This window comes from Hippopotamus amphibius, chromosome 13, assembly GCF_030028045.1.
Source record: "Hippopotamus amphibius kiboko isolate mHipAmp2 chromosome 13, mHipAmp2.hap2, whole genome shotgun sequence".
Taxonomy (NCBI): Eukaryota; Metazoa; Chordata; class Mammalia; order Artiodactyla; family Hippopotamidae; genus Hippopotamus; species Hippopotamus amphibius.
This window is the reverse complement of record NC_080198.1, coordinates 21970665-21987748: the sequence shown is the minus strand read 5'-3', so window position 1 is coordinate 21987748 and position 17084 is coordinate 21970665. Positions and strand designations below refer to the sequence as shown.

Genomic DNA, 17084 nt, shown 5'->3' with positions numbered 1-17084 from the left:
CACACCTTCTCTGCTCAGGGATGGTAAATAGCCTTTTATCATCTTTTTGGTATACTACAGTGGAGAGAAGCAGCCAGCAATGGGGAGTCAGCAGGGAAAGCGTGAATCCTTTCCAACTTCTTTCCTTAATAACACCAATCTTTCTCTTCTATCCCCACTGCCACCATTTAGTCCATTTTAGTTAGGGGGACCAGAGATCGGCTTTCCAGGCACAGTCTGGATTTCTGTTATACCTGCTGATTTAATTACTCACAGTGCTCACGTTCACTCTCAAAAGTATCCTGATTTGGCAATAAATTAGGTGGTCACCCTGATTTTGATCCAAACCCCTATCTTCTTCCACTTTATGCACCACAAAAAACAAACTTGTCACTCAATCTGTGACACAAGTGTACAAACACATTCAGTTTTCAGAGATGCTGAAATGTGAAAAAGAAAAAAAGTGAGTCATAATAAAATATGTAATTGTCACACATCACAAAGATAACCAATGTTGAGGGCAAGACTTAAACTCAAAACGTGTGATTCCAGTCCTGCTTCATGTCTATTATCCTGCCTTAATTACTACTGGCTCTGAATCAGTACAACAGTCTCCTGAATGACTTCTGTTCTTACATCCCTCCAACCTTCTCTATGCTATACACAGAAAGAATACACAAAAGCATAAAACTGCCCCTGCCACCCCACTGTCTAAAACCCTTCAATGGCTCCCCACTGCCATCAAGAACTAACCTTAACTCCATTACCGGACTCACCAGATCAGCAAAATTTTGCCCCTGCTTATGTCTCCAGCCTCATCTCACTGCCTATCCCCCGCAACCTCCGCCCCCCACCTCTAACTCCACAACGCAGCCCTCCTGAAATTCCTCAGGGTCCTTGAGTCACCACCCTGAGATTAAGACAGCCTAGAAATGGAAATGGGGTAAGCACATGGAGAAATGGATAGGGGTAGAAAAAGAGATGCCAAACTCCCATCCCACCCCCACTCATAGGACCTAAACTTCTTTAAGTTTTGCCATTCTCCAATATCAACTCATACACTGTATCAAACCTCTCCAATTTTGAAATAAAAATAAATTCTAGAGGTAAATGTTAGAAATCTATGCCTTTGTGACTAGCATCCAGGTGCTATTCTTTTGGAATCATTTCTAGAAAGGGGCAAAAGCTGGTCACGTAATCAGCACACTGACCAAAGTCTGAACTCAGAATACCAGGAAACACCATCCTCCATCACCATCCCCCAAAACTCACCCTCCAAAGGAAACACAATTTCACAATTTCTCCAGCATTCCTGAAACCCTGAAGGCAGTGCTGTGCACTGGGCAGGCAGTGAAGGGCATGTACCAGTTGCCCTTGGGTACATGTTATGACTACAGTCTAGTGTTTGGCTGTCCTCCCACCTCAAACTTCTGACGCTCACGAGGTCCAGAAGCCATAGCTACTAAGCCAACACCAGATGTGCAAACATTTCTGGAGCAAGCAACATACAGGATGGTACAACTGAGCTTCCCTCACAGCCTTCCCCACTACCATCTCGTGCCTCACCAGACCTTAACCCCACCTATGGAACGAGGGAGATAACTGGGGCCCAGGAGACAGGCTTTGAACTCTCTGAGCCTCAAGTTCCCCAGATGTAAACTGAGAATAATCACCTCTGATCCATGTGGTTGTTGCAGGATTAACTGAAACAAAACATTTGGAAACAGCAAGCCAGTATGTAACCCTGATATGGCAGCAAATAATAAATGCTTATCAAATCTGGGAAAAGAAAACTATTCTGGGTTAATAAAGCCTAAAAAACAAACAAAAAAAAAAGTAAATTTAGCTTCAAATTCACTGCAAGAAAAATAATCACTGTGAGCCTACCATCAAACCATAATGTCAGATGTCATGCATATCATTTTATTTAGTCTTTGTAATCATCTGTAAGAATAAATCCTTCAGAGAACAATAAATTGAGATTCAGTCAAGTTCAATAATTTATAGAGCAAGAACCTGGCAGACCCAGAATTTTAACTTAATCCTATTTGAACACAGAACTCCTATACTTTTCTCCGTTACTGTTTCCCAGACCCTAAAGTCAGGGAAGGAGGGAGTCAGGTAAGAGCCTGATAAGAGTCAGATAAGAGGACAATCATGCAGTGCTGATCAGTCCACCTTAGTTAGCAAAAGCTCAAACACCAAGATACCCATCTCTCAGGGACAAAGAGATGGGGAAAGGTAAGCAATCAGCATAACTGGATAGTTCAGCTCAAACAGGACCCTTTGGCAGAGTAGCTTAATGTTTTAATAGCATTAGTAACTTAACAGCATGGACCAGGTGACTCCCTGGCCCTGTGATTTTTAAGCAGGTTATTATGTGATTCATCTATGCCTCTGTTCCATATGTAACATGAAGACAGTACAATCTCCCCTGCAGTAACACTGTAAAGGTTAAGGAAATAATGTACAGAAATCACTTTGCACAGGGTCTGTCACGTATGAAATGCACAGTCCTATTATTATGAAAGCCCTTTCACAATGAGACTTTCTATAGTCCTTTCCCTGCTCACTTGCCTAATTATCTGCATCAGCCCTCAATTTCTCTGCTACTTAACTGTCTCGTTTCTGTGTGTACCCCATGCATTCATTTAGACCACAAAAACTTACTGAATACCTGGTCAGGCAGGCTGGGGAAATCGCAGTGGGTAAGAAAAATCTTTGCCCTCACAGAGCTTATTACATTGTTACATTTGTGGGAAAGGAAGGCAGATAGACAATAAAACGAACAAACAAAAAATAAACATAATAAACCACCAAGTGAAGTGTTGAAAAGCAGGAGAGGGTCAGAAAATAACCTCAGATAACAAAGTTAGGGAGAGCCCTGTGGGAAGACTTTACTTTGAATCAGAATGCTGAATGACCTACAGAACAAGGCCTAAGATCAGAGGGAAGGGTGTTTCAGACAGAGGAAACAGCAAGTGCCCCATGCAGGACCATGCACAGTGTCTTAGAAGACTAAGAACATAGCTCTACTGACCCACAATGCTACTGTATAATTATTGGTTTACACGCCAATTTTGCCACTAGACTGTGAGCCCACTGAGGGCAGGGCTGTGTATCTTCTTCCTGCATTCCCTCACTCATAGAACACATTTATTAAAGGCATCTGTATGCCCAGCATTCTCTAAAGCACTAGATTTACAGTAAAGAACCTAATCAGTATAGTCTCTGCCTTCAAGGAACTTAAAACAAATAGCACTGGGCAAAGACTAAGCACTCAGAAAATATTTACTAAGTGAACAATATGTGCTTGATGTTCAGTTATGCAGTTCTATACCGTGCCAAACTCTGGGCTTCCTACAGCCCATCTTTTGTTCCTCATTTGCCTGAAAGATCACCTCCAGCCCTCCACTTCTCCTGTTACTCACCTGCCTTTTCTTCTCCACACCAAACTGTTCCCAATGACTCCTTTAATCTCTCCATCTTCTCTCTCTCCTCTGCCTTTGTCAGCAGTCCACCCCACCTGGCATGCCTTCCCCTACATCCTCTTTACCAGACTAACTCTTGTGTCATTTCTGAAAATTTCATCAGTACACTGACTTTACCATTTGCTCAAATATGTAGAAATCTCTCAAATTCTTCAGACAAAACATTTCCATCAAATAACAAAGAACAACGGATGTAGTAAAGAACAAGTCCACATTGAGTGAATAGTAAAGAGACTTAAAGGACAAATGATCTGAAGCTACATATGTATTTCATTTTCCTTCCCAAAATATGAGATATGTCAGTGAGTTTCTGGGAATTGCTCCTACAGAACTGGGCCAGGATACAAGGGCAGCAAAATTCTCACCATTATGGGTGGTGTACTCCATCACTCATCCATGAAAGAAATGTTTCACTTCTAATAAACAAAACCAATTTGGGACAAAAGCTATCACTTAAAGGTCTTCCCCACACAGAAGTCAGTAGTTTAACAACTAAATTGCTTGAGATGCATTTCCTTTTCTAACAGCAGAAGCTGCATCTGTACTTCATTTTAAAAAAGAAAAGAGTCAGATATTTATTCTTCTAGGCAAGAAGGCAAATAAAGGTAAGTCACAACTTTCAACGCAGCCTCCATGGCCACATTTAGCCAATAAAAACTTGCACATAAGCTTCAGTCCTTCACTTGTAAAAGCCAGACATCCATCTTTCTCCTCCCATTTCTGTAAAGAAAAGAAAATTAAGCTAGAGCCATGTATTCTGAGGTATACAACAGCAGGGGCATGGTTTCAGTTTCCCTCAACAACACATTCCTCCCTGAGTTTCTGGACAGAAGCTCTGGGCTTTGCAGACAACCACACAAAAAGGACTCTACAGCTAGGGGCTGAGGGGCAGTGTTTCCCACAATGTCCGTGCTTCTCCTACAACAGAACACCTCTGTGAACTTCACCCAGCCATTATGAGAGGGGAAATGTACTAAAAGGCAAAATGCCATGATTAGGTTACCATTAACCATTTAAACTCAGTGCCCTTAACGAAGATTTCCCATAACAGATGACTAATGTAACAGGCTCATCTCTGTGCCCAACATGGCTGTGTCTTGCTGTATTGTGCTATTTATAACAGGGAGTGCACTGTACATGTAATTACATGCCTGGTCTTTAGCAACAGACTGGGAGTCAGCTATTTTTCACTAGCTGAATAACTTTTGGCAAGTCACTAAGCACTCTAAGCTTTTAAAAACTCCTTACCAGACCCTACAAGTCTCCACTTGATCCAGCCCCTGCCTACCTCTCAGACTACAACTAGTACTATCACTTTCTACCTCTTTAACTGTCTGGATATACTGAGCTCAGGTCCTACCTCAGGGCCTTTGCACTTGCTGTCCTCTCTTCCCCAGTGCCACCTGACTGGTTACTTTTCATTACTTAGCTCTCAGTTCAAATGTCAAAGAGTCACCTCCAAGATCTCATAAACATAATGTTGATTATATGAGTGCATATTGTATACTTATATTTACATAAAGTACAAAAAGGAACAAAGCCAGTGCATGGTGACATAATTCAGGGGACTGGCTACTCTTTTCTGGGTGGGAATAGTGACAGGAAGGAGCACCAGGAGGCCCTCTGGCTTGCTCTAAATGATTAATTTCTTGTTATGGATCTAATCACCTGGGCGTGTTCAGACTTTTATCTCTGTACACAGGAGAGTTTTGCACGAGGACTGGTACAAAGTAGGTCTGAGCCAAGAGTAGCAACAGATTTCTGAGATACTTGGTGAGGATTCTCAAGTTTCCTGGAAACAGAAGGTCATATTCAAGTGCAATGTCTGCCCCCGGCAAGGGAGGAAGCAGGCACAACATACATGCAGAGGCAGGTGGAGCAGGATACAAAGAAGTATCCCAGAATATGAAAAGGGTTCCTTACATATCACCTAATTTTATTGCCAATTCTAAGATGTTTATAAAGAAAAAATTAAAATGTGTCAGTAGTGTTGGTGACTTGGATGTTACATAGTTATTTTATGCTGTGCAGACTAACTTACAGGCTATTATAATGTATTTTCACAAAGAAACTTACACCACAGCCTGGTATAATGGAAAATGAAAAGTAAACCTTTAACCTGGAATCAGCTCTGCCACAAACTCTTCTTATAACTTTGAACAAGCCCATGAACTTCTTTAGTTCTCCATTTTTCTACCTGTGAAATGATCTGGTTGGATCTGATGCTTGCTAATGCCTAATGTCCATTTCCAGCTCTTGAACTGTATACTATTCCTGGCTTACAATTTAAAAAAAAAAAAAGAAAATTCTCATCTCCTAAGCTTGTGTTCACAGAATAACACAATATCTACAAGTATGTAAATCAAAGTTACCAGATGGAGTGAAGTAGGAGATCCTTTTACCCAGTCTTCTTGCCAAACCAAGGGTATCTCCCACCCAGATTCTCTACGGTGCTGTGTTCAGGCTCCCATTTCTTGGTAAGGCAAGAAGCACTATCATACTTCAGCTAAACAGCTGGATTTCTCTGCACAATTTTTTCCTTTCCTTGAGTTTTCACTGCCTTAGGCCCCATGTTTCTCATCAATTCGAGTCTACTCTCACAGTTAACACCACAGTTCTTGTTTTTTCTAACACTTAAATAATGAATAGAACTTGATCACCTGGAGGTATTCTCCTTACTCTATTACAACAGTTATTAGTGATTTTAATTAGACAAAACCACCATTCCTTTTGTTATCCCACCATACTGTCAAGTACCTATTAAAGATATTACAGTAATAAGTTATTAGCACCTTTTAAATTTACATTAACAAAAACAGGCAAATGAGAAGTCAGGATATGAAACAAGGGAGGAAAAAACCTTTCAGATGTCATAATCAACCAAAGTGCAGAGTAACTCAAAAGATCATTAGTAGCTATCTTTCAATTTTTTAAAAACTATAGTGTGCATGTCTTAGTTAAAACTGCAGGGTGATCACTTGTTTCTCACCAATTAAAAACAGGAAATCGATGTTCTGCTGTGGCCAAGCCCCACACTGTCTTTTCTTTAAAAGGGGAATGATACTACTCACGGAAAACAAGAAGTTAGTGGTTGAGTCATTTCTCCAAGAGTCACCACCAACTCATAACTCCCCCAAAGACCTTCTTACTACTGTGACTCTTGCCACCTACAGAAGGTAAAATCTACTGGAGACCAAGCAGATTTCAGCGTTCAGCATCCACTACTGGCCCTCCTGGGTTTTTATTCTCTAGAAACAAGGAGAAAGAAGACAGGGCCGATCCTCTGATGTGTTTTAGTGAGGGGACTGATTTTTCACTAAATTGAAGGAATACATTTCCCATCATTCTCTTTGACACCCTCATTTCATCAACTCAGGTGCACCCCCACCCAAGTCTGCAAAACGAGGCAGCCTGCAGAAAGCTCACTCCAGGAGGTGAGTTACTAAACCAGCAAGGCTGGGATGAGTTTCTAGGCACTTTCATGACGCGGCCTAACACGGCCTCAAGAGACAGATGTTAAAAGGCAGACTTGCTCAGGCAGCTAATTGTGGACAAAAAAAATGCTGCCTGCCATTTTAGTAAACAAGAATGTTGCCTGCCATCAAGTCAGCAGCCACTGCAGCCGTCCAGACAGTGCACCCTGAGGGGAACTGACGATGCAGAAAAACAAGATACTGGTCCTAGATAGTTAAGATGCATATCAAAGGAATAATTTCAATGAGCCCAGACTCCTACACCTTCCCATATCAAGAAAAGCACTAAAATCATTAACTTGACATATCTGTATTTTGTGATTAACCCTGACCTTTTGATGTTCCACAAGTTTCTGTTGGTTTTTATTTTTGTTTTCAGCAAAAACTCCTATATATCCTGGCTTCTCCCTTACGTCTTTGGAACAGTTCCTCAGAACTATCCAGAAACTTCCTCAGAATATAGTTCTCAATAATGCCTCCAAAAAAAAAAGACGTATTTCTCAACTTTCAGGTTGCGCTTTTTCTTTTCTTTTTTTTCCCCCTTGTTTTCTGTGGACATCATAAAACCTCACGACTCCAAAACCCAGTCCCCAGAACTTTTCCTGAACTCGCCCGCAGCGCCTGGTTACAGGGCCAGGCGCCTTCCCCAGCGCTGGGAGAACCCACGTCAGCGACCACTGACAGCTGGGTGGCCCACACTCTGGTTGGCCCCGGCTGTCATTAGCCCCTCGGCCTGGCACCCCCGCCCCCCACAGACACCTGAGGGAAGGGGTGCTGGGGTCCCTCGTGCGCTCGGGGCGCAGCGCCGCGCGCCCCCTCCACAGGTGCGGCGCCGGGGCGGCCGCGCACCCGGGGCCAGGAGGCGGGGGACAGCGCGGGACACAAGGGCCCCGCGCTGGCTGTTCGAGGCTCCCGCCAAAGGACCCGCTCACCTGGGACCTGGCCGTCAGGAGCGGGGTCCGGAGAGCAAGGTCTCTCAGAAGTTTCCGGGCCTGCGCTGCCACGGGGGCCGCCATCTTAACCAGGAAAACAGCGCGGGGAGCGGGACGGGGCGCGGGCAGGACGAGGGCGGGAGGGGAGGGGAGGGGAGGGGAGGGGAGGGGAGGAGGCGGGGCCCGGCCGCCCCCGCGCCGCCCCCTCCGCCCGGGGCCTGCCTGGTGCCCGCGGGACGCGGCCGCACCGGTGAGGGAGCGCCTGTGCGAGCTCTCCGTCCTCCACCGCGACCCCGACCGCGACCCCCACCGCGGCCCCAAGTTGACTTTCAGCATTCAGAGGCCCGGTGGCCTCCTCACAGGGCTACCCCACCCCCGTCACAATGTGAGCAGAAACCCATCCCGAGCCCTGCGGTCGTGGGGCTTAAACTGCACCCGGGCGACAGGCCCGTGCAGGTCGGCCGCTGCAGTCAGGGCTCTGAGCGCCGGCCCGCGGAGCTGACGCCAAGTGAGGGAGGCCTCCGGTCCGCTCACGGGCCCCAGAGGCTCGCCTGGGGAAGCGATGTTTGAGCTGAGCCTTGGGGCAGAAAGGGAGAGGCAGGTGGGTCAGATGAGGTGGTGGAGGCCCTCTACACCCTAGTAAGAACTTTTTAATCTTTTACTGAAGATTAAGGTAACGCTGTTGATGGATTTTAAGCGAGTAATCGCCAGAAAGAGCACGCGTGTATTTGGAGTTTACATGATTCCAAGCACTGTCTGTGTAACAAAAATAACTCTAGCAAATACGCTTCATATGTGTCAGGCACTTTAGAGATATGAACTCATTGAATGTTCACAGCAAACTTGCTAATAGGTACCAGTGTAAAACCCCCATTTTACAGAAGAGAAAACTAAGGCACCCAGAGGTTACCTGACTTATCCAAGGTCACAGATCTGATAAGGATTGAAAATGAGGTTCAAAACTATGCTCTCTTCTCTCCACCCTATTAAGCACCATTTTAGATTTTTTTTTTTTAACCTTACTTTTCTTCAGCCTTTGGTTGTGAGAAAATGTAAAGTGTAACAGAATTAGGCAGCTATTTTTGCTAATTTTCTTCTTTACCTCCCTCCTATTTTTTTTTAATTTTTGCTTTGATCAAACAAACCTACAGAAAAGTTGCAAGAATATTACCCCAGACTCCCAAGTATCCTTTACCCAGGTTTACCACTTATTTACGTTTTGCCTCATTCCCCATTTTTGATGAATATAGATACATAGCTTTTTAGCCCATTCTTAATCACAATTTTACTGGCTAGATTTAGCATCCACTGATGATTATTTCTTGAATCAGTTATTACTGTGATGGTTGCAAAATCATGATGGTCTAATTCCATTCCTTTCTACATTTTTTAGTTTATATTCTACTCTGAGAAGAGCTTTACCATCTCCCACATTTCTTTCTTTATTCCTGTATTCACTGGTATCAGCATGGACTCACGGGTCCCTTTTTATTCAGTGCCAAACCTAAGCTCATTCCTTTGAACGTGGGTCATTTAATCTTCACAGGAGCCCTGTAAAGGGTGATGATGTTATTCCCATTTTACCAGAGGAGTAACTGCATCACAGAAAGATTATGTGACTTGCCCAGGGTCACAGCCTGGGATCAGATCCCAAAGCTGGAATCTGACCACACCTTTCTCTTGACATGAGTGGATCCGAGTTCCCACTTCATCTGTCATTACTCGTATTGGGTCTGCCGTGTAGCCAGGACCGAGCAAAGACTTTTATTAACGTTTACAGAGTGAATGTTTAAACTTAGTAAGAGCTTTGAACATGTTGTCAGAAGGAAGCAAACTCTACCTGTAGAATTAATCAAAAGTGGTCTATTCAGACAGTACTGTGGCAAAGGAGTTGGCTACTATCACTTTCCTTCCAGCAGAGACTTGAAAGGGTTTAAAAAGAAGAGGGCATTTTATAAAAAGAAAGGAGAGCCTATTTAGACAGTCTTTGATGAGTGTTCTATTAGGATGAGATTTTTTCTGTTAGAGCAGGATTTTTGAAAGTGGAGTGGGCAGAGTCTTTCTGATTACCATTCAAGTACATGTGGCAATCTTTGATTGGTTCATTATCTACTAGTGACTTTCTGGGCTGGGTAGCGTGCATCATATGAGTTTTCCTTTTTTGATTGTAAGGCTACCTAATCCTCTGTTTGGGGGCCCAGGTCTTGCATCAGCAATTCCTTAGTGTCTTCATCCACATTCTCTAATTCTGCCATCTCTGCAGCCAAGGGGCTGGGGGGGCTGGAGCAGAAGGACCTTCGTATGGTATCTCCAGTGCTTAGCACTGTGCCAGAATTAGAGAAAGTGCAAAATAAACACATGTAGGATGACTCACACTTAACTGAGTTTCTCCTAAGACTTCTCCCTATTTTCTACCCTTTTTTCCCAAATAGGAGGCTCTTTGAGGTCAAGGTTCCGCCAAAGAGTTCTTCACTGTGCTTTACTGAGATAAACACTGGGTTTTCAGTGAAACTGGATTGGATTCAAATCTCACCTCTGCCTTCTGTGAATCTGTCACCTGAGGAACTACCTACGTCATACAGTGATAGTAAGTATTCAATGAGATGTTGTATGTAAAGACCTTGCACATAGTAGGGTCTTAATAAATGTTATGTTTCTTCCTCTAATAAGTTCTTAATAAACATTTATTTCATATCTAATGTGAAACACCAGAGCCAATCTGGTGTTTCACATTAGAACACCAGAGATATGGGTTATAAGGTCCCTGCCACTTTGTAACTTATCTTAATAGTACTGGAGAAGAGTGGAGATGTGTACAAGCAGATGAAAGTATTTAAAGAGTCTAAAGTGGTTGCCTCCAGGAAGAGAGTGGAGGATAGGGATCAGGGAGCCTTTACATTTTTAGAGCTTCACAAATATAGATTCCTGAGCTCCATTCTAGACCGATTGAGTCAGGATCACTTAGGATGGAGTCTGAGATCTGCACTGTAAATAATCTTCTCAAGGCGTTCTTTAGTTTGAGAACTAAAAAAAAAAAAAAAAGCAAACAAATCAAACCATAGTGGTGGACTCTCAAGAAGTTTCCCAGCGAATCAAGAGACAAGTTACTCTGCCTTCTTCCATTGGGTTCCTAAATGTAGAATGAAAATCTTCTGAATTGTAGATGGAAGTGATGACTAAATGCTGCTCTCAGAGAGTCTTGACACATGGGTACAGACCTGTCTCCTACCAGGGGTCTAGGTCAGCCCTGACATGTAGAAGCATTGGCTAAGAGTGAATAAATAGTGATTCTGTGCTTTTTCTTTATCAGTATTGCAATTGTGAACTGCTTGAGTAGTAACTTTGGCCATAGGCAACAGCACTACCAAAAGCATTCTGTACTGTCTGGGATCAGATTGAAGCACAGAGGTAGATAGACAAACTGAGTTCAGGTCTTGACTGTGATTTAATAACTCTGATCTTGGGCCAGTTATTTCACGGCCTCAACCTTTATCTGTGAAAGGGAGGTAATAATAGTATGTATTTTGCCGGTGTGTTAGTAAGTCCAAGCTCGTACTGCTCACTGCACAACAGACCAGTAAATTGAGAGATGAGCTGTTGGGGCAAGGAATAGTGACTTTATTCAGAAAGCCAGCAAACCAAGAAGATAGTGGACTTGTGCTCCAGAGAACCACCTTGCCTGAGTTAGAATTCAGGCTTCTTTGTTCTAAGAGCTGAGGGAATAAGGTCAAACATTTCCTGGTTCTGGTCAGCCTCAGGAAGGGATGTGTTAATTTCTTCCTCTCTGCAATCATTCACAAGTGGGCCTGGTCAGGATGTTTCCTCTGAGCTAAACAAAGGTATTTTAGCTTAATGCTCATTACCTGGGAGGCAGGGTTCCCAGAGATGGGCCATTATGTATAATTTAAGCTTATAGGCAACACCCCTTTAGTGATTAACTTGTAATAGAATACAAAACGTTGTTTCCTATTACAAGTGCATTGTCAATCACTGGAGATCCCAGTGGCTGTTAGCTACCAGGTTTTCTTTACTTGACTAAGAAATGCTTTTCCTTAACATGTTTGTTTCTTTACTGTTTACATCTGTAAGCCTGTTCCCCCATTAGTAAAATGAAGGCCAAGGATGACAGTATCTTATTTGAACTAGGAGTTAACAATGTAGCACTTCTCATAAACTTTGCATACACTGAAAATATTAAGTTCCAAAACTCCATGATCAAACTTTGGATTTAGAACAGTCTGCCTACACTATTTCTTACTGAGTTAATTGTTCCAGGAAAGAAAAGAAAAAACATCAGTAGGCCCACACACCTTCTCTTTCATCTTAGCAGTGCATGTTAACAGTGAAATAATGTGCTCATTTTCATATCCACACTGATTACTTCTGGGACCCTGATTTGCCAAAGAGGCATGTCAGGAAACCTAGCACAGGGATCATGCATCTAGCAGTTCCAGTGGTTGTTTATCATTACCTTTTCATTTAAGCGTAAAAACCATTTGACAGATACAAACTCATTATAACCAGTAGAACTGAATAGAATTTTTTAAGAAGCAACCCTAATTTTCATGAATAACATATTTGACTTCACACTGCTTCCTGTCAAGAATGAAAATCACTATTACAATGATGAAACAAAGGGCATTTGTGGATTTTGTTTGGTTATTTCTTCTTTAATGGATAACAAATTTCCTGAATTTACTGTCAAAGAAACTTTGGCCTTTCATTATGTGCATAGGTAATATCTCTGTTGCTGTTCGTGACAGCCATTTTAACCAATACTTCTATAGTGTTATTTGCCAGTGGCACAGAAAGAAGTTCCATTGTGCTGAAGTTATTTTTTCCCTCTTCAATAATGCATTAAAATGATTAATTTTGATGGCATTTCTCAGCAGCTTATTTAAATTATAAGGTGCACAGAAGAAAAGAGATCTGAAACTAGAAGTGTCTCCTCTGCCAAAACTGCAGTGGGCTCAAGAGAAATTCTCACTATATCCTGGAGAGAATTTGGGGGAGGTAAGGCAGAGCCATACTAACAAGTCAAAGTCAAGATGAACAAGAAGGAAGAGTAAGGAACATCAGAAGGCCAGAGAAGGAGCATTGAGGGACAAGTTTACCTGAAAGACTGAAAATGGAGAACAAAATGTAAGGATAGAAACAAAGGTGCTTTCTACTGGTCAGGAAATTTAGAAACGGATGAAGAAGATGGTAAAAGTGGAGTGAAGAATATTTACACAAAGGACGGTGGAGAAACATGGACTGAAAGAGAAAAATGGTACCAGACTGTGGGAAAGAAATTCCCTTCAGAAACAAAAGCTGCATTCCCACTGCAACTGGGAGCCGTGGAATTTAGCACTTTCAATATTATTAAAACATCCTTCATTTAAAAACCAAAAGAAAAATTAAAGGCATTCCATTTCAAATGCCCTGCTTCATTAGGAAGTAAAAAAAAAAAAATCACAGCAATCGTTCTTAATAGAATTCCTTTAAGAGTTTTTTTGCTTTGTTTTAATGTCTTTGGGGCCATATTCTCCAAAGCTTCTAACTCAGTAGGTCCATCTTGGGGCCCAGAGATCTTCATTTTCATAAGTACCTCTCCCACCCCACCATCTTTATTGTAGGTGATCCATTGTCCATGACTGAAGAAGTACTGACCCAGAGGTGGAACTTTGAGAAGGCTGGAGGAAAAGGACAGCAATCATCCAATTCCCCTCTTTCTCTCTCATTTTCTTTTCCATTTCCTTCCCACTTGCAGTATGTTCCTTAACCTTTCCCTACTACTCCGACATCTAATTTACTGCATGAGAACAAAGAATATGGGATGAGGCTCCAAAGGAAGGTTTCATGCTGTTCCCTCTGCCGGAAACAACTCTTCCCTGTTGTTCACTGGGCTTAGGCTTTCTCTTCCATAGAGGGGGTTTCAATCACCACACCCTTTCAGGAAGCCTTCCCAAAGGCAAGGCTGGGGGCGGGGGCGGTCATCTCAGCGGTTATCAGTAGGCAATTACCCTGTTGGTTTCTTGTCTGATTCTTTCTTTAGGATTTAAAAATCTACACTGACAGGGACTTTGCTTTCTTTGCTCTTATGACCTTGCACCCGGTACAGTGCCTGGAACAGTACCTGGTACAGTGCCTGGAAGGCAGGAGGTACTCAACCAATATTGGCTAAACAGGTAACTAAATGAAGATGAAACCAGTGCAACAATCACCCTAATAAGAAAATTCAAAGATTCACTAATGTCTAGAAATCTGCCAGTACCCCCTAACAAGAATGGAAGTTGAGGCCCGTGAAGGGAAATAACCTGCCCAGTGTCACACACTACACTAGTGGTTTTGGTTGTTGTTCCTCAGAATTCTTAGATGCCTTTAAGATCCATCTCTCCCGTACCTCTCTAGCTCTCTTGTTCCCCTACATTTATTGAACACGTATGTGCTTTCTCAAAGCTTTACAAAAATTATCTTACTTAATCTCCACCACAGCCCTATTTTACAGATGTGCAAACTGAGTCTCACAGCAGAGAGTAAGTTGCCTGAGGTAAGGACTAGGAGGAGGCCAATCTCAATCAATCTGGGATTGAGTCTATGTCAGCACTATCTAATGGATCTTTTTGCAATGATGGAGAAGTTCTATTTCTGTGGTGTCTGATACCATAGCCATCAGCCATGTATGGCTGTTGAGCACTTGAATTGTGGCTGGTGAAACTAATAAATTTTTAATTTTATTTACTTTTAATTAATTTATATTTAATTTTGAATAGCTGCATGTAGCTAGTGGCTGCTCTATTGGCCAGTACAGGTCTCCACTATCTAACTGATGTATAGACTTTGCACCATCCCACTGTTTTCTTAATTGGGCTCCTATTAGGTACAAGTTTTATTAAGTGTTCCTAATTTAGGTACAAATAGCTTATTCAGGACATGATCCTAGGCAGCAGGAGAAGGAATGGGGAAGTGAGACAGGGAAGATAGAACAGGCTGTAGGCAATTGGGGTTCATTTTCAGGGAGCACTCTGATAGAATGTTATGGAACATACCTCATAATCGTCCCATTGAGGGGTGAGGAAGTGGTCATGTTTGTCCACCAACTCCTATGCCTCATTGGTTGAGAGCTGCTCCTGGGGACACTTCCAGCTTCCCCTTCCTCAGAACAGTTATACCCCTGGGACTAGCAAGGCGTTAGGGCAGAGAGACACAGTTCTCTGAGGCAGGGATTGTCCTGCAAAACTGCAGGTGACTTCCAGGGAGGTCAAGGAGATGTGGGCCCAAGTAAACTAATATTGCCTCTCCCTTTAAACTGACCAGATTAGCTCATATCAATGTTTTATCTGGATTGGAAGGAAGGGCACTTGAGATTGTGTTGGTAAGAAAGGTTTTGCTACTTAAAAAAAAAGAGAGAAAGAGGGAAGAAAGTTTCCAAACTACATTTCTAAACTGTATTCTTGCCTGTTTTCATGACCACCTCAATGACTGGATTTTATCCTATTCTGTATCATTTCTAGCTCAGCATGAATGCTCTAAATATTCCTGCAGTTTAGGCCCCGTCATGTAGTCATAAAATAGCTGACCCTGGGCTTTCTCAGGGGAGACATGAAGAGACTGAAGCATTCCAGAAAGTGTTTGGTTGGTTTTGTTGTTGTTGTTTCTTGTTTTGTTTTGTTTTTTTTTGGCTGAGCCACGCAGCATGCCGGATCTTTATTCTCCGACCAGGGATCGAATCTGTGCCCCCTGCAGTGAAAGTGTGGAGTCTTAACCACTGGACTGCCAGGGAAGTCCCTGGTTGTTTTTCATTTGATGTATTTAAAGAGATTAGTGGTAGCAAGAGAAGAGAATTGGGGAGAATCCACATGTGGCATTAAAAAGAATAAAAGTTTTACTTCTGTAAAATAGAAGTGCTGCAAATATTGATTTCTCCTTCTCTGATATTAAGCTTTGTCGAGCTCTGGAAAGAGGAAACATGATTATGATAGAGGTAAATCAACTAAAAGCCAAGTCAGAAAGGCAGACCACCTTCTGAAGGAGATGTACCAGCTTCTGTTAAGACAGTAGGTAAAATGAGTCCTAGCCTCTCTACCTAAATCAGCTGCTGGTCCTTAAGACCTTGGGCTGAAAGAATAGAGAGAACTCTTGTTAGTGTAGGCAAAAGGAACATAATCAAATTTCTTTGAGACAATGACCAGCCATGGAGGCCGAGAAGAGCTGAGCTACCTCAAAGAAGAACCTGCCTGAAGACATTTCTTTACGCTGCAAACCTTTATAAATTTCCTTTCGAAAATCCTATGGAAAAAAAAAAAAAGGAATAATCTTACACAAAAGTGAGGGCAAGAGTGTCCACAAGAGTGAAGCCAATAATGCCACAAGGGAGAAAATGAAGGGAGACAAGTAAAAATTTTACATGGAAATATTTCAAGTATCTAGAAGCTCTTAGGAAAATAAAAAAACACCATGATGGACACAGGACAGGATTAAAAAACTTCAGAAAAGAAAAGGTAGAAGTGGCCAATACATAAGAAAAAAAAGAGGAGCCATCTTCACTGGTTGCATTAAAGAAGTGCAAAATAAAACATAGTACTACCCATTAAAGTTGTATATGTTTTTAAATCAATAAAAATGCCCAATGTGAGCACAATTGTGGGGGAAATTAATACTTTTGTATCTTGTCAGTAGAAGGGTGAATTGTTATATCCTCCTAGAGAACAATTTGTCAATGTATTTCCAGAACCTAAGAGTTTAAATCCTCTAGTCAAATAATTTTATTTCTGGGGATTATCCTAAACAAATACTTAAATTTCCAGTCAGAGGTTTTTGTTCACAGATATTAATTGCAGCAATATATTTAGCAATGAAAATTTGGAAACCACAAAGCTGGTGAATAGTTAATAAAAAAAAACAGTAGAATATTGCACAATACCAAAAAACATATTATAAAATTTAAATTTATTTAAAGAAGCAGTGTGTGCACAATGTAAGATTTTTTAACTCTGACAATAGTAGCCACTGTTAATGGTTTATTTCTTTAGGAAGTTTTCGTCAACAAATTTTCTATCTATACATTTTCTATTTATATATATATCCATGTATATACATCACTATCCCTATCTATCCATATATCTCTCTGGCCCACTACTTGTCATTACAAATAAAGTTTTATTGGAACTCACGCTCATTTGTTTATGTATTGTCTATGGCTGCTTTCCAGTTACAATGGCAGAGTT

General features: G+C 42.0%; 1 protein-coding gene across 7 annotated transcripts in view; it reads right to left on the bottom strand.

The window, feature by feature from the left end:
• The window catches only part of SUCLG2 (succinate-CoA ligase GDP-forming subunit beta), a 271828-nt gene extending 263797 nt beyond the window's left edge, over positions 1–8031 (bottom strand). For 3 of the 7 annotated variants that reach the window (XR_009048872.1, XM_057706925.1, XM_057706921.1), the window contains exon 1: positions 7876–8006. Coding sequence is in view for 4 of the 7 variants with exons in the window: in XM_057706925.1 (XP_057562908.1) it covers positions 7876–7959 (84 nt within the window). In the remaining 3 variants the exon portion in view is untranslated. Of the gene's footprint in view, positions 1–3835; positions 4191–7875 lie in introns of all 7 variants that reach the window. The other 4 variants (XM_057706920.1, XM_057706918.1, XM_057706922.1 and 1 more) reach the window with 4 other exon arrangements.
• Between the last annotated feature and the right edge of the window lie 9053 nt (positions 8032–17084).